General features: G+C 42.1%; 1 protein-coding gene across 1 annotated transcript in view; it reads left to right on the top strand.

Moving 5' to 3' along the window:
* Window positions 1-1,868: 1,868 nt before the first annotated feature.
* Window positions 1,869-20,995, top strand: part of PEPD (peptidase D) — a 140,176-nt gene continuing 121,049 nt past the window's right edge. The window contains exons 1-3 of the mRNA XM_066327988.1: window positions 1,869-1,910; window positions 7,502-7,685; window positions 8,898-9,025. Of these exons, the coding sequence (XP_066184085.1) occupies window positions 1,894-1,910; window positions 7,502-7,685; window positions 8,898-9,025 (329 nt within the window). The 5' untranslated portion in view covers window positions 1,869-1,893. The remainder of the gene's footprint in view (window positions 1,911-7,501; window positions 7,686-8,897; window positions 9,026-20,995) is intronic.

Below are 20,995 nucleotides of genomic sequence, written 5' to 3'. Positions count from 1 at the left end.
CTTTCTCCCTCTAATGAATGTAGTTTTATTTCCTGCTGAGATTTAATACACTGCAAGTAACTTCTAAATGTGATGATTGTTTTTGGAAGGCAGGAAAAATGACTAAGAAGGAAATTAAAATAGACAGGACAGAGACCCAGAAAATCCATTTTAGGGAGCAGATACTACAGTTCAGGAGACTTTTAGGGCAAGTGTAGAAGTAGGCAAAAGGGAGCAGGGAAGTACAAATGCCCAAAGCCACTAAGGACAGTATTTGGAAGAGTACCTTGAAGGCTTTAGTCTTTTCTCTCTAGTCCTGAGAGAAGGAAAAGCCAAGTGAGCTTCCCAGCCTCCTCCCAGTGGTTCTGATGCGACCTAAGCAGAAGGAAGCCCCTCTTGGAGACTGAAAGCAGTAAAATATTTCACTGCAGTTCACTTTTTTTTTCCCCAATCTGCAAAAACTGAGAGAAGTTTCTTGAAATTTAACAACTTATCAATTATTTCTAAAATGAGGCTTTATCCATGAATCTGGACCCCAAAATAAGTATTGTTACTTGTCAAATGTGCAGTTCATGAAAGAAACTTTTCAAGGTCTCTGACTCTTGGACATAAAAACATAAAGAGCTAGAGAATGACTGCTTGACTTTTCTAGTTTTATCAGTTTACATGCACCTATCCAGACTTCCAGAAATCAATGTTTGCCTGTGACTGCCCTGCAGCTCTCACACACCACAAGAGCCAGCTCTGCATGAGTAGCTGTGCTTTTTTCACAACTTCTAAAGACCAATATGACCAGATGAGAAAAAGGGGCTTAATTGTGCATGTGTCTTAGTAACAGTGCACTGATTTTTCATAACATACACCAACTTAAAGCTCCATGTATTTTATGATCATACTCTGCCCTTCATTCCTCTCTTTCCTGAGTGTTTATTGTGGAAGCAGACCTTTCATGTGCAGCAGCCAAATATTTCAGGTCTCACAGTATGTTCTTTTGAGGTTCCAGACCAACAGAGCGGTGGCATTCCTGGAGCAAGGACTCACACTGCCCTTCCCGGGGTGGAGGGTCACCTGCCCACCCTGAGCTGAGTTTATCACTGGTTTATTGCTGCACACAGAGAGCTCCAGTCTCTCATTCTTGTCTGGTGTTCCGTGCTCCCCCGTATCTGCTTTCGCAACTGCATTGAGTTACTTGATGTGTGAACACTGTACTGTGATAGTTTCTTCAGGTATCTTGTAATCTTGAAGCATGAACAAGTAATTTTGAGGCAAGAACGAGTAATTTCACATTGTGATGAAATCCATGTGAATAGAAGAAAACCCAGCAGAGTGGGGCGAGCCCAAGGGCTGGCGATGGCTCCAGCCCCAAGGCTACTGCTAAACACCCTCACTTCAAAATGCAGCTGGAAAACATCTCTTCCAGGGATTACAGTAGAACTGCACATAAAGTGGATTGTTTGAGCAACCATTAACTGAGGAGAGGTCAGTGGTAGAGCAGCAATCTCTGTAAAAGGTTGTATTTACATGTTATCCTGGCTTCGAGGCCTGGAATTGTTTCTTAGAAGGCAGCAGGCGCGGAGAGGGCCGGAGCAGCCGCACACGGCCGCTCAGGACGATACCCGGGGCCGGGGAGCGCCGGTGCCCCGCCAGGCCGGCCTGAACCGGGGCGGCCCGGGCGTGAGGGGAGCGGGCGTGAGGGGAGCGGGCCGTGAGGGGAGAGGGGCGGGACGTGAGGGGAGAGGGGCGGGGCCGTGAGGGGAGAGGGGCGGGGCCGTGAGGGACAGGGGCGGGGCCGTGAGGGGAAGGGGCGGGGGTCATGAGGGGATGGGCGGGGCCACGAGGGGAGGGGCGGGGCCACTCCGCCCGCCCCGCGCTGAGGCGCCGCTGCCACGTGACCGCGCAGGGCCGGGAGTGAACATGGCTGCGGCGGCGGGGTGAGTGCGCGCCGGACCGGCCCCGGGAACCCCGGCACCGGGAACCCCGGCCCCGGGAACCCCGGCCCCGGGAACTCCGGACCGCCGGCACCTCGCTCCCTGCGAGGGGCACGGCGCGGCCGGCGGGGACTCGTGGGTCCCGGTGGGTCGGCGGTGTCCGGGCAGGCAGGGCATAGGATGGGGCCGGGCTGCGTGCGCTGGACCCGCGGTTCCCCGGAGGGTTTCGGGTTTTGCGCGGGGCGCTGAGGGCACTGTGAAGGGTCCCACGGGCGGGTTGGCTCGCACTGCCTCGCCCCCAGCCTGCCTTATCCTTTAAGTTGTCTTAGGTTTGGAAGTGATGCTCAAAGGCGGCTTGGGTTACACAGCTCAAGGGGTTTCGCATATTTAAAAGCAAATTTCAGCCATTTCTTACCATGCTGTAAGAAGGTGCCGTTATCACTGTACCAAAACGAAGGGGGAAGTTTCCAAAGTTGCCGGACGCGGGTCAGGCTGGGGCTCGGCTGTGAGCCGGGGCTTTGCCCGGAGCGTGTCCCCGGCCCTGGTGTCCCCAGCCCGGGTGTCCCTGTCCCGGGTGTCCCCAGCCCGGGTGTCCCCGTCCCTGCTGTCCCTGTCCCTGGTGTCCCCGGGGCTGTCCCGGGAGCTCCGGCCGGCGCTGCCCTGGAGCCGGGACATGGAGCGGCGCCGGGACTTCAGCTTCTGGTTTACAAGAAACGCCGAGCTGGCCGTGAAGAAAATACCCATTTATACCTTGAACAGCCGTAGTTGCTTTTGCTGTTTGGTTCTATCGCCTGTTTCCTTGTGCTGCTGTTAGCACGGGCCCCTTGCGCTTCACACGTGGGATGTGGAAAATTGTTTAGGCTCCAGGCTGGGGTTGATGAGTCTGTTGCTCAAAACAAACAAATAAATAAGGTCCAGTTAACGAACAAGTGATAATTTACTGAAAGTGGTTTTTGTGGTTTCTCATCTTCATTGAAATCTGGATCCTCTCTGTGGGATCTCAGCAGATCAGAAATGGCAGTCCATGAATTTTCTGCTCAAAAAAACTGAAAGTACAGAAGATTAACTGAAAAATGGTAGGAAAACCAGAAATAAAATAGGAATTTTGGTTACTAGTGTGTTCTGGTGGTTGCTTTACAACAAATTCAAAATGTTAGATGAATCATATAGTGCCAGAATGTCCGCTCTCTAAAATATAAAACTCCTGAAATAAGCATTGAAAATCAGGAGCTCCAGGCAAAAGAAAAATATCCTTTAAAGAAACAGATGTAGTTTAATGTTCCTAGCTATATTTCACTTGCAGTACAATAAAAGAGCTTGTCTGTGAGCTTGGGCCTAAGTGATCATAAAAATTGTATGTGACAGCCAGCAGGAAAGTGTCAGCTGCTGCGGGAGGCCTTTACCAGACTGAGCACTGGCTGAATGCTGGGACCAGCCTGGAGAAGACAAGGGAGCTGAGATTGTCTTGCCCTGCTTTGTTCTTGCGAGTATCCACTTGTGGCACTGGCTAAGGTTTATTTGCAGAAGCTAGCATAGCTTCAAAGAGGTGTGCACCACAAAGCAGTGCTTGTATCAAATGCCCTTCTTTATCAAGTGTATAACTTCACATCAGAGTTTTGGGTTGAGTTTGTGGCTGGAGATGCCAGAGTCCTTGTGCTGACAGAAGAAACTGGCCTTGAAGGATCAGCTGCTGTGTTGTATTAATTCAGTTCTGATAACTCTGCTGAAGCAAGTCCAGAGGAGGCCACGAGGTTGATCAGAGGACTGAAGTGCCTCTGCTAAGAAGACAAGCTGAGAAAACTGGGGCTGTTCAGCCTGGAAAGGAGAAGGCTGTGTGGACACTCACAGCACCTTCCTATCTGAAGAGGCTGCAGGGAGACTGGCTGTTCATCAGGAGCTGCAGGGTTAGGGAGTAATGGGTAGAAACTGGAAGAGTGGCAATTTAGGCTGGATATTAGAAAGAAATTGTTAATTGTAAGAAGAGTGGTAAGCTAGTGGAACAGGTTGCCCAGGGAGGTTGTGGATGCTCAGCACTGGCAGTGTTCAGGCCAGGCTGAGCTAAGCCTTGAGCTCTAGTGGGAGGTGTCCTTGCCCATGACAGGGACGTGGGGCAAGATGATCTTTAAGGTGTGTTCCAACACAACCCATTCTATGATTCTGTGATTTGTGTGTCTTGTGGGATATAGCTGAGTGATTAGAGATCATGGACCAGAATGAAAAGCTTGTACTTTCTTCCCTGGAGATAATTTATGGCAGTTTTTTCCAAGGCAAATGCCATAGTTTTATGCTGCTTTTGTATTTGCATTTGTATTTGTAGGGTTGATACACGTGTGAAGCAGTTACATATGCATACCCACTCAATTTACTACAAGTCACTGAACAGCCAGCCCTATGTGTGACATTTTTGCTTGTGATCTTGAGTATTATGAGAGTCCTGTTTCCCGATTTTTGTTTGCCACGGGAATCTGGGTGTACAGCCACCCACCCTTTTGTAAGACTTAAATGCCCCTGTCAGTGTTGGCTCTGCAAAGAACTCTGTGTTAGCTGTGGAAAGCTGGTGCTTGGCTCTGGTGTGCCAAGACCTCTGCAGGCAAAGCAGCACCTGTGGGTGTTCTGCCGGGTTGTCAGTCCATCCATGGGGCTGCCATCCGTCTGGTGTCTGGGTGCTTGCAGGAGAAAAAGGAGAACAAGAGCTGTGGAAGAAGTAAACTCCTCTGAGTCGAATATTCTCTCTGAAACCTAGCTGGCTTTTAGTAGAGAATTGCAGTTGTGGAAGTAGGTGTATCTCCTGGCAAGCTCACTGTGTCTGAGGTGTGAATTCACATGAGTGCTCATTGGCAGCAACACTCAGCCATTGCTGCAGGGTCCAGCTCAGGGTCCTGCTGTGTTTTCTACAGGAGCCTTAACACAGACACCAAGGCCATGGCCCTGAAGAAACTGTGCCACTGAAACAGCTGCAGAGGCCATGCTCTGCTGTGGCATCATATTCAGACAGGGAAGGTGGGATCTGTTATGTCCAAGGAAGAACACACTTTCACTTAGAGAAAATGTGCGCAAGAACTGTCATTTTGCACTAGGGTGCATTTTAGCTTTAGCATTAAGGTCCCAGTAAAAGGCACACTTATGTGGCTTAGTAAAACTGCTGGTATGAATTGCTGCCTAATGTAATTATTTCTCCTTGAGTCTCATTTGGATTGTCAAAGGTTTTAAGTATAATAAAAGCATTAATATTAGGCTTGAGGGAGAGGAAAATGTGCCTTTGTAGCAGCTTTCGATGAACTCCAGAGTGCAGGAATAGGCGTGGAGGAGAAAGGTCAGAGTTCTCTTTTTTTTTCCTTTTTTTTTTTTTTTTTTTTTTTTTTTAATCACAGAAAAAGATTCCCAAACTTGTGAAGTGAGTAAAATAGCAATGAAGGTGACTTTTTTCCTTCCTTTGAAGCAAAACATGAGACAGGCTGTGCTACCACCTCTGCCTGGGTTTTGTTTGGTTTTGTTTTGGTTTTTTTTTTTTTTTTCTTTTTGTTTTTGTTTTTTTTATCAGCAGATACAAAGATCTGAGAGCAACATATGATATAAGGGTATCCAATGATGTTCTTTCCTCCCTTATATAAATGTCCCATAAGGTGAGCATATGATTTCCAGGCCGTTGCAGGTACTTACTCCAAGGGATAATCATGTTGGAAAACAGCCTTTTCAGCCTCTTGTGCCTTGCTGAGTTACTGAGCCACAGCTATGCACCTGGAAAGCCTTGCCTCTTTTTAGTTTAAAGTTCACTGTCTGACCTAAAACTTCCAGTAGCTTTTGCTGGGATTTTATGAACCTGTTTCCTTTTTCCTGCAGGCACAGGCAGCCAAAAGAAAAGCTTGTGCTGTGCTTCCAGGCTGTGCTGATGTGCTGCAATAGGTAGTCTGCAGCCCCTGGGATGATTACCTGCCTTGGTGCTGGGCTGTCAGGTGTGTGTCAGAAGGAATAAAAATAAACACATTTGGGTTTTGTGCGCCATCAGCTGAACTTGTAAGCAGATAATTTGAAAAGTGGATTAGCAAGAACAATTTGCCTTCTAAAATGACTTACACTGTTACATCAAGTGGTTTTAAGCAAGTAAAATAAAGTATTTTATTAGCTCTTTTATGCTGTGGCTGCAGTAGGAAATTATAGGGTTTACATTTCTGAGGTTGATAAGTCTTTTAGGAGGTTATGCAGCTATAAATCAAAGGTTACCTTTCAGATTGCCTATGAAAGCTATATAGTAATTAAGATGTGGAGCTTTGCTCCTCTAAGGTTAAGTCCTCTGGTTCATTTCTTGTCATCTTAACATGGTAACAAGTTAACTGCACCTTTCTGGCATCTCCTGTAAATCAGAGCTGGTAGAAAGTGACCATCCAGACAGTCTTGGAGAAGCTGAGGTAGAGGAACAAATTGGACTTAAATAATAGGATTTTATGGATAAATTTTTTGATCATCTCTAATACTAAAGCTCCAAAGCACAGCTTTGCTATATTAAGCATAAAAAACTACCCCCAAAACAAACTGCTTTTAGATTCTTCTCATATCATTAGGTTAAACTCCTCCCTCTGCTCCATATCCTAGAAAAGCTATAGTGTTTCTGCTGGTAAAGCTCCAAAAAATTATGGACCTGAAATGGGAATGAATCAGCCACATATTCTTGAGGTACTTTCAACTGTTGGATTATACTCTTTTTTTGACTCAGAGAGGGGGCAACTGAGAGGCGTTTTAAATACTTTGGGTTTATTTTTAATCTTATGTGAAGGGTGAGACAATATAGATATTAACAAAATTGGAATGGAACATAAAATGGCTTGAAAGTGAAGAAGACTTAAATATGGCTTTTGAAATTTGAATTCTCAAAAGGTTTTGAGCGTTCTCTAGAAATCCATTTCCCACATTCAACATCTAAAATTGCTTAATAGCAGCAAGCCTTCTGCTTTTAAACTGTGTTGAGTGCCATCTTTCAGGGTCTTTCTGGGCTGTCCCAGCACATTTGTGTTGCCCTAGGGTCCAGCAGGGGTACCCAGTCCATGCTCCTGTGGCCAGATGTTTGAGTTCAGTCACTGGCTGAAGCTGCTTGTTGCATGCAAGACAAAACATACTTACACAGAAAAGAGATTTGCAGGTCCTGTCTATAGGAAATGCTGTTGTCCTTTTTCTGTTATCCATCATAATTTCTTTCCATTCCCGGTTTCCCAGAAAGACTTGCTGAAATTTGCTAGACTTAATGTAAACTTCCACTTCTGTTTTCAGCAACTCAGAACGGATTTCTCCTGCTTTGGCTGTCCTCAGCTGACACGGGCTGTAGTCACTCTGTGTTGTGTTACCCAAAGGGGTGTAGTGAGGGTCGTGCTCTGGGCTGTAGCTGCAGCCAGCCTTGTCTGTGTTTGCCCCTTTTTCCTTTGGGACTCGTGTGAGCAATGCTTGGTGGTTGCTTGAGAGTGATGCCTGTGTACAGCATCTCTGCCCCATGAGTGATGAGCCTCTTGTTAGTAGAGTTGAACTAGACTGATGAACACTGTGCATCTAAATTGTGCTAACCACTGTCTTTGCCATTAATTGTCGATTGAAAACATCTCTTCTAGACCCTCCTTTTGGCTGGGGAATGAGACTTTGAAAGTGCCTGTAGCACTCTTTGCCTTGAACAGAAGACGACTGTGTGAGCGCCTGAGGCAGAATAAGGATGTCCAGAAGAATTCAATTGTTCTGCTGCAGGGTGGAGAAGAAACCCAGAGATATTGTACTGATACTGGGATTGTGTTTCGCCAGGTAAGAGCTGAATCAAAACTTCAAATTAAGAAACTAACTTTGTGTGAATTTTTAAATTATTTTAAATTATGTTCTCTTTATCTCTCAGACGTGCATTGTCGTGCTTTGCTTAAATAAATTGGCTTCTTTATAACATTGCTTCTTCACTTTGAGTTGCTCTCACTTTCAGTACTTTAGTGCAGGCTCATTATCTGGTTTAAAGGGCTTAAACCTGTTCAAGGTCTTACTGCTCATCAGTGTTTGACTCTAATCTTGAAGACATCAGTGGAATATTTCTTAATTTTTTCAGTCTTGTCTGTGACCCAAAAAACAAGCTTTTTTGTGTTATAAAACATGTTACAGTAGACTTAAGGTGAATTAATTAATAGAAAAGTATATTTCATGGTTTTATAGAACAGCAGCTTATATCTGGGAATTTTCATGTGTCTTAACTTAGACTCTTCCTTATGTACCCATGTGTTCTGTCACAAATAGGACTTAACACATTCTGGGGATGTTGGTTTAAAACAACTCAAATTGTCCATATCCCATACCCTGCGTGGTTTCTGCAGCACTTTGTTTTGTGAATTTAATTGAGCTATTGTATGTAATGAAGAAACAAACCCAGTAAATTCTAATTTCGATAGCACATATCTCAATGAAGTCACTAGTCTGGTTTTAGAAGAGATGCACCTTTCAGGCTACAGAACCTATGTCCGTTCTTACCAAAATTAAATCCTGTATTGTTGGGTGTTTTCTTGTTTGCTTGCTTGTTCTTAAAATAACTCTTGGCTAAGGGCTGTTCCTAGTGCAGCTTCCTCTTCTCTGGGGAAGGTTGGGGTTTCACTTCAGCACCTTGCCTTCACAACCCAATGAAGCAGCACTCTGCTTTTGCCTTGTCTCTTGTGACATCATTGTTCCTTTCTCATGATGCATTCCCTAATTCTAGATTGGAGAAATGTATTTTAATGTTTGGTGTATGTTTATTGTGCTGAGTTAACCTCTCCATGGTAGTTTATAAATCTCTGATCATTTCCACTTACCAGCAAAGGGATCTGTATTATTCTAACCTAAAACTAACCAGTCTGGAAAGGTTTAGACCTAAACCACTCCTCCCCCTCCGAAAGCAAGAGACCTCTTCCAGATATGTGGAAATAGGAATTAGCATGTACTGTAGTGTATTTTTAAAGCTGGTAGAAGTGAGGTCTAAGAATATATTTTGTTTTAACCTAGGAATCTTACTTTCACTGGACTTTTGGAGTAACTGAAGCAGGCTGCTTTGGAGCAGTAGATGTTGATACTGGAAGATCTATGCTTTTTGTTCCACAACTCCCTGAAAGCTATGCTGTTTGGATGGGAAAGTAAGACCTATCTTTTAACTGCATTCTGGTGTATCCAAGTACTTTATATAACATAACTGCCTGTAGAGCTCAAGTGTAGTGTCATTTAATCAGATTCCACCAAATCATGCCATGGGAATGATATATACAGAGTGATATACACAGAGATGCCAAACACAATCAGTTGATATTGATCATGTGATATGAAATGATCCACCACCATTTAGAGTGCAATACCTTTAGAATTGGAACCCACCAATTAGCTCTGAGAGGAAGGTGGACCATTGTGTTAAGCCCAAGCAAAAACAGATAATAAAGCAGGCTTTTTCAAGCTGCTTTGCCAGTTTGCAGCAGCCTGAGTTAATGAAGCTTTCTGAATGGCATAAGGTAGTTTAGCCTCTGACAGGCTTTTTTAACATGAACTCATGGACAGGAAAATGTGATTTAAATGCTATTCTATGAGTATGCCATAAACATCTCTCCATCCACCTTTGTAGTAAATACTGCACAGTGCCATAGTAGTGGAGGAATTGATTTATTTATGTGTTTGTTTATTTTCTCAGTCTTAGTTGTATTTATACCCTCTACCAAACTGTAATTTTTTGTATCATCTACATTGTCTCAGTACATTGGATTGCTTCTAGTTTAATTTTCTTTCAAGCTGCTTCACTTCTAATTGAAGCTATCACTTTTAATGCTAATTTTGGGAAAAGGAAAACAGTTGTAACTGATCCCAGGTGCTGAACTGTGCCAGACCATATGGCAGGGCACGGCTGCTGTCTTCTCATAGAGTTTATATGAATTTCACTGTCTTAGACCTGTCTGGGGACTGAAATTGTGATGGCATAAAAATCTTCATGCTGCTGTCTGAAATATTTTAGCTGTGAGCCACACCTGTCTGAGAGGGCAGATTCTGTAAGCCCCCCGTGTGTACTCTCCGAAATCTGTTCCCACTTGGTGCTTATTCCCACTTATAGGCAAAGTTTTTTTCCTATTCTTAAATTCTCCTCTGCTAGTTCAAAACAGCTATTTCATACTCACACTGATTGTGCCTAATCTAAAAAAGCTTAAAAATATTATTGAAATTCCAGCATCTCATTTTGGATTCTCAGACAAAATATTTTGGTGCTCGTAACTAGTGACCTTTTTGATTTGTTTGTGCAGCACTTGCCTGTCTATTTACAGAATTAATTAAGTCTAGTTGAAAGTAGTTTATTGTCATTGTGTCTTCTTGCAGAGTATAACAAATGATCTTCGTTGTTTTCTAAATTCTTCTCCTTACCCTTCCCAAATCCTTCTGTTTGAATCTTGTTTTCTCTTCTGTCAGCTGTGGTCATGTACTTTTTCTGCTTGTCAGAAGGAGGCTGGGTGAATAACTCATTTGTGAGGCAGTAGCAGTTCTGCTTCATAAGCTGGATGACAGTGGGTACTGCACACAGCTAGGGATGGTGTTCCTTCCCAGAGGATTCAATTTTAGCTCAAAATTAGCACTGAAAGAAAAACACAATTAAGTGTGCTTTCCATCCACTGCGGTTTATGACTATAGTTTGCCTTGGCAGTGCTTATTTCTGGGCCCGTGGAAGGCTCTTTCTACCCACTGGAGAAACAGCCATTTAACATCAGTGAGGCACAAATCAGTGTAATGCTTTCTGTGAAATTTAGGAGGTTGGTATCTTACAGAGGTCTGCAGCTGCTCTGCTAGTTCATAGCACAGGGTGGAGTTGCTTTGCCTGGTGTTTATTCTGTTTTCTATTTAAGACAAGTGTGAGAATCTGTGAATTTGGGCAGAAACACACAGATTCTCTTAAAATTAATGCAAAATGCTCTTTACTATGGTTTTACCACTGCTGCATTACTAAATTTATCATTTGATGTAGTGTTGTGCCTTCACTGCTGAAGAACACATATTTGAGTTGCTTTTGAATCATAGAGTGGATAATGTGTCATTCAGAAGGGTTAATCTTTTTGCCTTGAATACAAAATGGGTCTTCTTGAGTCCATTCAAATTGCAGTCTTAGTTTGGCCAAAGCAGTGCAGTATCTGATGGTGTTTGCTTGGAGATTGGCAGACCATGAGTCTACAGATGAGACCATGGACACTGCATCTTTTCCAGCCTCAGCACTGCTCTTGTTTTGCTGAGGTGGTGCCTGGGGACTGTGCAGACTGTGCCCATGAGGAATGCACCACTCTGGGCTCAGCCCACAGCCCAGCACTCAGCAGTGCTGGTGTTGGGGATGACTGACACTTTACAGATCTGGTAGGACTTCATGCTGAATGTGTGTGCTCTGAAGATTTGTAAAAATAGTTGTAAGGCTACCTTTCAGAAATCCTTCAAGCCAAAATAACCTCTGAAATTTTAAAAGCAAGGAGAGATTTAGTTTAACATGCAGACTATGGACCTTCTCCAAAACAATCCAAAGCCCCTTAGGGTGGCAGTTGCAGAATTGTTCTGAGGGTGGCTGTAGGACTGGTGGTCCTACATTCATGGGAGGGATCACAACAACATTGCTGTTTTTAAATTATGGCTGTGGGCATTTCTCCAGATGTTGGGCCAGCCAGTTTCTTAGTTTTCCACTGGAAAAACCTTTTCTAGTAAGAGAACCACTTTGTCTGTCTCTTGACTTGTGCCTCTGCCCCTGTCCCTCTGTCATTTGTAAGGCAGAAACACAGACTTTGAGAATGACTCTGAGCTTAGCGGGTGGCTTTTCTGCTCCTGAATATTTTTCTGTTTTTAACTTTAGAGGGAAGAGTTTAAGAAATGAATCTGGTAATATAGGATTTAGTAAAGGTTTCAGAAGTGTAAATGTTTTGTAAATGTCCCTCTTTCTTGGCACAGTCTTACCTAATCAAGCTTTTGGTGCAACAAAGCTGTTAGCCATCATTTCTATTCCTAGAAAGCAGTGAGTTGGCATGACTGCATGTCTTCACAAAGACTTCAGTTTTGCTAATTAATGCTGCACCTGCCATTTACCTCCTTAATTATAAATGACAGAACTAGTCAGTGTGCTGATTAAAGATATTTTATAAAGTAAAACATACTGTACAGCAGCTGCTTTATGTGGAGAGCGTGCCAGAATAACTTAATAGCCGTGCCACATAGAGTGTTTTTAATGGAAGTCAAAAAGTATTTAACCCCTTCATGCTCTAACTCTAGAAACACATATTAAATGTATAAATGGTTCAGAAAAATGAAATGGTGCTGTGGTGCCCAATTAATGGTGCAATTTTCTGTGTTTTCCCTGAAGCTCTGCTGGGTGACTGGTAAATATTGCAGCTTTAATCTGACATTGCACCCTCTATAAGTAATGTTTTCCCATGAATTTGATTGAAAACTACCTGTGTGTTCGAAGTTGAACCTTGGATTAGCACTTGGAGCTGTAATAAAGCACAGTGAAAGGCTTTGCAAATGTTAGCTATTTCTCAGTGACCTAACGAGGAAGCTGTTTAAAACATTGTCATAAATTTCAAGTAGGTTACAAGCAAAATCAACCTTTGGTTTTGGTGATTACACTTGACTGACATCAGCAAAACTGAACAGTTTTACTGCCTTTTGAAAAAACTGCAGAAGTACCTGGTTGGGAGTTTTTTGTTTGTTTGCTTTTTTCCCTTTAACACTTTTGTGAAAGAAGGTAGCCTCCCAGTCACTGTGGACTTTTACCCTTTTTTTCCTAATGGACTCTTTGTGACCATGAAAATTAGAAGCTAAGAAATTGATTTCTTGATCTCTTATTCTTAAAGGAGATCGGTGAGATTTTGTGGCATTTGTATTTTGAATTATTGTAAGTATTAAATCGTGCACAGCATGGTATGTTTATGTGGCTACATCATGGTGATGGAGACGGTGCATTAATTACCCTTGTTCTGGCAACAAGAGGACAAGGTCTGTGGAAGGGAAGGTGACAGTGGGGACAGCTCTTTGGAAAGGGAATGGAGTGTGTGGGGTGTTATAGGGAGCAAACTCCAGATTACCTTAATTGCTCTTCTTAATGTACATTTTGCAGGAATGAAGGACATCTTCTACAGGAGTTTTATTAATGTGGAACATACAGGTCCTCTTCTTCATGGCCTGCTCCAGAGCTGTGTGTGTTTTGGTTTTACCTTCAGAACTGATCTGCCATCTCTTGATGCTTTTTATTGTAATTTTTTCTCTAAAATGAAATAGACTTTTCTTTTTCCATGTCTCTGTTTGGTCTTTTACTGCAGTTTGTCACTTCCCAGTACCCACTGAATCTTTATTTTGCTGTTTCAAAAGACCCCACATTTTAATAACTTCAGGTCATCTTATTATTCTTTTGTGCCAATTGGCATTGAAATTTATCTGCAAAGTTTGTTACCACCTGGAAATCTTCTCTGTGGATCTCATACTCAGTTATGCTTCTATTTCTGAGTAGTGTGAGAACTAATTTCAGTCTTTGCAGTGGCTCACTAATCAAGACTTGCAGTCCATTTCTGTTTATTGCTTTAACTTCTGGGAACATCAGTCTAAGTTGGCACAGCAGTTTTCAGGTTGGCAGTTGGAGGGTTTCCCAGCCCAGGGAATGCTCATCTTTTTATACAATTATTTATTTATTTTATTTTCTGCTTTAGTCTTTTCTGTTTTTGTGTCATGACTAGTCATTGGGTTTCAGGTTACATTATAGTGTTTCTGTCTAAGCCAGTTTGAGTTGATTTTGGAGAGTAGCAGTCTTGAGAAAGTTTTTTGTCAAATATTTTACTGTGATTCAGGTGGTACATCTGTTGCTTTACCCTTCATCTGATCCTTTCAAAACTCTACAATAAAGCTGGTTGCTTTTGATTGACAAGACTTGTGCAGGGGTGCTTATTTTCCAGGATTCCAGTTCTCTTCCTGGTAAGGTGATTTCCATTTCTTGTCCCCCATTCATTTATTATTGTATTTCATAGAATCATAGAATGGCCTGAGTTGGAAGGGATTTTAAAGACCATCAAGTTGCATCCTCCCACCATGGGCAGGGAGCACATCCAGAGGTGGGGCAGCCACAGCTTCTCTGGACAACCTGTGCCAAGGATTAAGCACCCTCACAGGGAAAAATGTCTTTCTAATATATTACCTAATATATTTTAGTTTGAAAGAATCCCCCCTTGTCTTGTCTCTCCAGGCTCTTGAAAATTGACTTTCTCCATCTTTCCTTTTTGTCTCCTTCAAGCACTGGAAGGCTGCAGTTAGGTCACCCTGAGACTTCTCTTTTCCTGGCTGAACAATCCCAGTTCTCCCATCCCTCTGCTCCTGCTGGAGCCTCCTCTGGGCTCTCTCCAGCAGCTCCAGGCCCTTGCTGTGCTCAGGGCTGGGGCAGCTCTGCAGGTGGGCTCTCACCTGAGGGACAGAATCCCAAATTCTCAAATGCTCGGTTAAGTCATTGTCCCAGTATTCTCATTATCCACAAGCCTTACTTGGTCTGGGATGAATGTGTGTTGTTTTCATGACTTTTACTTCTGTAATTATTTGTATAAATCTTTGCTTTCTTACGGCTTTTTTGAACAGCTCAGGTTTCTTGTTGAGAAGGCTTGTAGCCATAATAGCAATTTGTTTCAGTCCATTGACTGTCTGTCTCTACCAGCATACACCTTGAAGTGAATGCTCCAGTTGGTGGTTTTGTAAGTGTTAAAGTGCTTCTTTTTCCTCTCCCCTTTTTGATTCAGGCATTTTGAGAAAAGAACCAGCACTAAGCAAATGTGTTTGATCATGCTGCACCAGAGTTTTTTAATATCCGGATGTGGCTTCAAACCACAGATTGAGATAGCACATCTCATTTTGGTGGTGTGGCAGGGAATGTTGATAACCCCCGCCAGACATTTCTTATTTCATACTCTGTGTAATGTGCTACCAAGAGTGCTGAGTTCAGTGATATGAACTCCCGATAACATTTTGAAATATCCGAGAATCCAAGTTGGTTTTTTTAATCAGGCATGCCGAGTGTTTTTTCACAAGGACTTGGCTGCTGCTGGTAGGAAGGTGAGCTGCAGCAAAAGAAGTGTCTGTGGGGTTTGCCAGCAGAGCTCCAGCAAGGCTCTGCACCTCCACACTGCCTTCTGCTGTGCCCCTGCCTGGCCTGGGGGCAGAGCTTTCCTTCTTGTTGCCAAGATGCTTCAGTGAAAAAAACCTCAAGCGAAATACCTACAGTGGTTCCTCTGTTCTTGCACTTCTGAAATTCCACATTCATTGCTCTTGATGTTAACTGTTTTCCTTAGGGTTTTTTATTCCCTGTGACCTGTCTGTATCTCAGGAAGGACTCTCTGAAAGAGTGTGGACTCTGCTGAGAAACAAGCAAGCAAAAAAAAAAAACCAACCAAACCCAACTGGTCTGTTAAAATATGTTAGGGAAATATATCATTAATAGTAATGCTTCTTAAAAGTGAAATGGGAGCATAAAGCAGGCAGGTTGTGTTTTAGTGCAGTGTACCCCTTGCTGGAGCCCTGGCAGTCAGAGCAGGTGGCCTAACCCTAACCTCCCCCAAGAGGTGTTTTGCCAGAAAGCAGACCATCTACTGTTGGCAGATTTGGTATATAACTTCCTTTGTTAAAAAGCAAGATTTGAGACCAGTGTTTAAGTAAAACACTGTATATACTGACCTAGAAATTACACTTCATACCTTAACCACTATAATTCTTACGTTCTTTTTTGTAAAGAAGAGAGTTTTCTAATGAGTATATGTCATCAGTTTAATGCTGCAAGAAATCTTCCAGGGATTTCAGTGTGTAAACATTTCCTTAGTCACAGTTCTTTCTGTATAGAGCCGTTGACTCCAAGGAAGAATTTTATTTGCAGAGAGGAATAAAGCAAAGGTTACCAATTTCAAGTTTTCTGTGGTTTTTTTGGGTAGCTCCTGATAGTATCTCTAAAATATCTAATTGAGACACTGCTGCTTGAGGTAGAATTTATAGAAAGTCTCAAGAACTTTTCATCTTTTGGAAAGGTCTGTGGTGGGAATAGCTAAGCAGGAGCAGTGAGGCTGTATACTTGAAGTAGATCAAATGGGAGGTCAGTGTTTGGCTTTTAGTAGGACCTACTGTGACATTCTCCTCAGTACTTTATTTCTGATTTCCTGAGTCCAATGGCCTGTACTGCTGCTCCTGGTTGTTCTGATTCTGCTTGATCTGTATAGCCCTGGGCAGTGCAGTGTCACATACCCAGCCCCTTGTGTGCAGCTTCAAGCTTGTGGACTCTGCTGTTCTGCCCCTCACACCGATGGGGCTTCACTGACAGTCCTGCTTGTTTTCCAGTCAGATCAGCTTGACTTCCCACCTTCATCCAGGTTCCTTTTAAAGTCCATTATTTTGTCAGAATCCATCTTGGAAATCCGTATTTTTGTGGAATCCATCTTGCTGGAGACTGTATCAAAAGTAGCAGGCAAGGAGTCTGAGTTTACATGTGCACAGGTCGTTTTGTCTTTCAAAGAGTGTAGCAGTAATCTAGAGAAATGTGGAAAGGGAATACAATTAAGGTAGTAAAAACTTTGCTGTCTATGATACCAGCAAGCCCATTAGTACTGTTTTATTTTAAATCTAGCTTGATGCCTTTTAATCTTCTTGTTTGAGATAGTGGAATTCCTTTTGGAATATAAAGGTGATGGCACTTTTTTGGACAAAATCAGGAACATCTGCTGGTGTCTTTTAAAGTGTGCTGTGTGGTTCTTCCTAGCAGTTCTTGACACCCTCTTGTTTGGTTAATGCTTTACCATCTGTTAACTTGATGATATTGTAATGAGAAGGGAGTTTATTGGTGAATCTCTGACAACATTAAAACATTGCTTTTGCATCCATTTTCCTCTTTCAGCTCCACATATGCTAATGTATTTCAATTCTTCTGCCTTGAATTTTGCCAAGGTTGTTACTCTGTGTTTGCAGTCTCTCTGAAATTTGTACTCTGCTTTAAGCTCATTCTAGCAAGGGCTGAGAAATAAGTTGTTGACTGTGTAGAACTTAAGTGCTGAAGATTATGCTTGTCCAGTTTTCTCCTTGTGCATGTGCTTTCCCTCATTTATGTGAGGAAAAATGTAACAAAATTCATGCTCTGTGTGTGCTGCAGTGCCAGGTACAGGTGCTACCTGCAGGATAATGTAGGCAGTTAATTTGCACAAGGCAAAGTGATTTTGCCATAAAGTGGTGTTTTATATCTGTTACTCTGAATCTGAAAGTCGGTTGAATGGAAGAAGCAGAAAGCTTTAGTGTGAAGTTCACTAGTTTTAGCCTTCTATCTCACTACATCAAGAATCATCCTCTCCTGATTTTGTGAGACAAGCTTGGACAATTTTTTGTGTATTTTAAGCAATAAAACTTACAGAACCTATTAGGATAGTGTTGTACCCTGAACATTGTTGTGTAGAAGTCTTGGTTATTGCTCTATTCTGTTATTGTTCCAACAGTGTTAATCCTTACTTTTAATTACTGCTTATGAAAGCGTCACTTTATGAAAGCGTCTACAAGGAGCTGTGGATCCTAAAGAGACTAAGACTTGTGGATCTGTATTTTAATTGTAGGAGAGAGTCTTTAGCATGGCATGTTGCTTTCTGTCAGTACTTGCTGTCATCTTCTCTGACATAGTAGGAGTTCCTCAAAATGGTTGTTGACTGGTTATTTTGAGATCGCTACAGCTCATTTTTAAAAACCCCATAAATTATTGCTTTTGAGTTTTGCTGTTTGGTTGGTTTTGGGTTTTGTATGTTTGGTTTTGGTTTTGGTTTTTCTTGCTACAACCAGATACAGTGATTAGAAATTGTAGGTAATTCCCATTATTTGCCCTAATACACATTCAGTGAGAGCATATGTGGTTAGCCATCCAGAATACTGCTTTGTTGTCTGTGCCATTTGATACTAAATGAATATTTCATTTGGTAGAAAAGCAGTTACATCACATTGGTGCTTATGGTAGGCTACACCTATTGCATTCTTTTATATGCAGCAGTGGAGAAAGACTTCCAATTCCATTTGGAATATTTTTTTCCTACATGACTATTCTACATTCTAGGCTATGCAGTAAGATAAATAATCTTGAACTAGGAACCCCAATTGAAATGCCGAGGAAAAGCTAAACCAGACTGCTTCAGGAAAAGCTGAATTTCATTTTAGAGCTGATTCCCTGTAAAAACTAAAGCCTGAAAATCTGTCCTAGAAGCATTGAAACATGGAAGTACAAAGGGAATATGTGTTAAATATATTGAAGTTTGGACAAATGTTTAGGTGCAAATGAAAGCATATACATAAAAATGTGTATCAGCAATTAGGCTTCAAATATATTAGCAGGTGGCTTAGATGTGTTTTATTCAGGAATAGCTATCAGCTATTAGAAATTCTGTTCACAGTTTTTCTTTGGCATTTGTGATTTAGATCCATCTCATTTTACCTCTCTTCTGAATACTGTTATGAAAACTAGAACATTTTTTGTCATGTTGGTATTACAAGGCTATTGCTCCAGAGTCCTTTAGCATACAAAGAAATGTTGCTTAATGGAATTCTTACAGTGATGTCAAATTTGTACAGATCTCTGAAGATTTGTGTTATGAATTTTTGCACAATGTAATGAACAGCAGGTTTAAAATGTTTTTAGACAATGAGACCAAGTTTTATTTGGTTTAAAGTGGAAACACAGCATGGTTGATAAACTGCTGCAAAGAAATTGCGATTTGAATTTTGTCCAAATATGTGAAAGCTTTAAAATACATTTTTTGTGTATTTATAGATATCCAGAACTGTTATAGCTGTTCATCTTACTGATAAATAAACACAGGAGCCAGTGTTTATTCCAATCTGAGGATCACATCAAAGTGGAGCCAGTCCTAATAATGTGGTCTGGTAAAATCTGAACTGGTGTGATTTGGTTGTGATTTGATGAAGCATCTTGGCTTTTAAACCTGCCATCTCATGTACTATGTGAATTTAGTTAAACCAAATGGAAAAGTTTATTCTAAACTTGGATTTTTTCACTAAGATGAATAACTGACTGGGATCTGTGACTAGTTTTTAGTACTATGCTCCCTTACGTTTTTGCTCGGGGGTTTTGTGTTTGATAAATGTGTGTAAAAGAAATGAAGTACAGTCATTATTGTAAGGTATTAATTTACTCTCTGACTTAATGTTTCAGACTGTATTTTTACAGTGAAAGTTTTGCTGCAGCTCCCCCACCTCTTTTTTCCCATTGCTACCTGAGTAGAATTTTGTTTAAAATAAATTTGTCGCTGAAATGATCATTGAAGGATGAATCTTCAATGTTTGGTGCTTAAATAAAATCATAGCTGTTAAAATAAAGCAGTGTATAACAAAAATCTTCTTAAATTATAGTTTCACATCTTTAGCCCATCTTCAGCATTTCCTAATCACTGAGAAAGTCTTGAAAGTAAGAAACCAGGTAGGTGATCTAGATGGGGCAGAAAAACGTGGATGACAGAGGAGTTTCATGGGAAGCATCAGCAGAAAGTAAACAGCTTAATGTTTAATTCAAAATAACTTCAGCTTTTCCCCCAGAAATTGGGATGAATTGTAAGGGATGAACTAGAGACAGTAAATTAATATCAATGTAGGACTCTTAGGTTATCTTTCTAGTGGCCATGAACTCGGAGATGTCACATTTTTGCCTGGATGCTTGGCCGTGCATTTGTGGGCATGTTCCAGGAGTTTGGAACATGCTTGTTCCCACTGTAAGAGAAAATGATGACTCCTGTTATTCTGGAAGTTAACTATTGACAATTCTGATTAACACTGGTATTTGTTTGGCTGGAGTTATAAAACTATAGGGAAAGGATATTGAGCCTTTTTAGGGCTGATATGCATTATTCTTTGTGGGTTTTTGCCAAGCTGTGTTGTCAGGGAATCTAAACAATTTTGCACACCCTGTAAAAATTAGGTCATTGCTCCTGTTCACATCTGTTTACAAAAGGGTTGGGGTTTATATTTTTATAGGTAAATAAGCATGATTCACTAATATCTGGGATCATGTCTCCCACTTGGGTAATCCTTCTAATTAATTTATGGCTTGCTGTGGGGTTTTTTGCATATAGTCTCTGCAGTGATTAATCAGAATTCTAAAACTGGCAGCCCATAGCAGCGTTACAAATGACAAAGCCAAACCTAAAAGTTGTAACCAGTTAACTTACTCCTAGCTTCTTTAGAGTCATTTGGAAAGAGAAGTACTCCTCATCCCTGGGAAGTATCAGATGTACTTGAAATTATGATAACTGAACGTAAGTTCTGATTTCCTCCATGCCAATGAGCATTTAATGGGAGATACCCTGTGACAATGCTGATTAGTGCTAGCTTTAGCCTGTTTTGCATTCAATTTGGGTACAAATGGGTCCTGAGCCCTGTATCTGCTCAGAACTCTGCAATGGTACTTTTTACAGTAACTACCATGTTGTGCATCATTATCTTTCATTGAGCCCCATTAAACTGGGGAAAAAATGGAAGAGAGTAAAGAGAATATGGAAAGATACGACTGAGGATCACAGAATGATAGAATGGCCTGGGTTGGAAAGGACCTTAATGATCGTCAAGTTCCAACCTCCCACCGTGGGCAGAGACACCTTCCACTGTCCCAGGTTGCTCAGAGCTCCATCCAAGGATGGGACAGCCACAGCTTCTCTGGGAAACCTGTGCCAGGGCCTCACCACCCTCACAGGGAGGAATTTCTTTCCATTATCCCATCTAACCTTGCCATCTTTCAGTTTGAAGCCGTTCTTCCTTGTCCTGTCAATCCAGGCCCTTGTAAAAAGTCTCTCTTCATCTTTCCTGTTGCTGCTTCAGGTACTGGAAGATCACAAATAGGTCACCCCGAAGCTTCTCCTGTGCAGGTGAACACTCCCAGCTGTGGCAGCCTTTCCTCCCAGCAGAGCTGCTCCATCCCTCTGCTCCTGCTGGAGCCTCCTCTGGGCTCTCTGCAGCAGCTCCAGCTCTATCTCCTGGGTCTGTGCTGGCCCAGGGCTGGGGCAGCTCTGTAGTTGGGGTCTCACCTGAGGGCAGAGTGGCAGAATTGCCTCCCTTGG

The sequence above is a fragment of the Sylvia atricapilla genome, chromosome 12, assembly GCF_009819655.1.
Source record: "Sylvia atricapilla isolate bSylAtr1 chromosome 12, bSylAtr1.pri, whole genome shotgun sequence".
NCBI classification, from domain to species: domain Eukaryota; kingdom Metazoa; phylum Chordata; class Aves; order Passeriformes; family Sylviidae; genus Sylvia; species Sylvia atricapilla.
The sequence above is the reverse complement of the archived record's forward strand: the minus strand, read 5'-3'. Positions and strand labels throughout refer to the sequence as shown.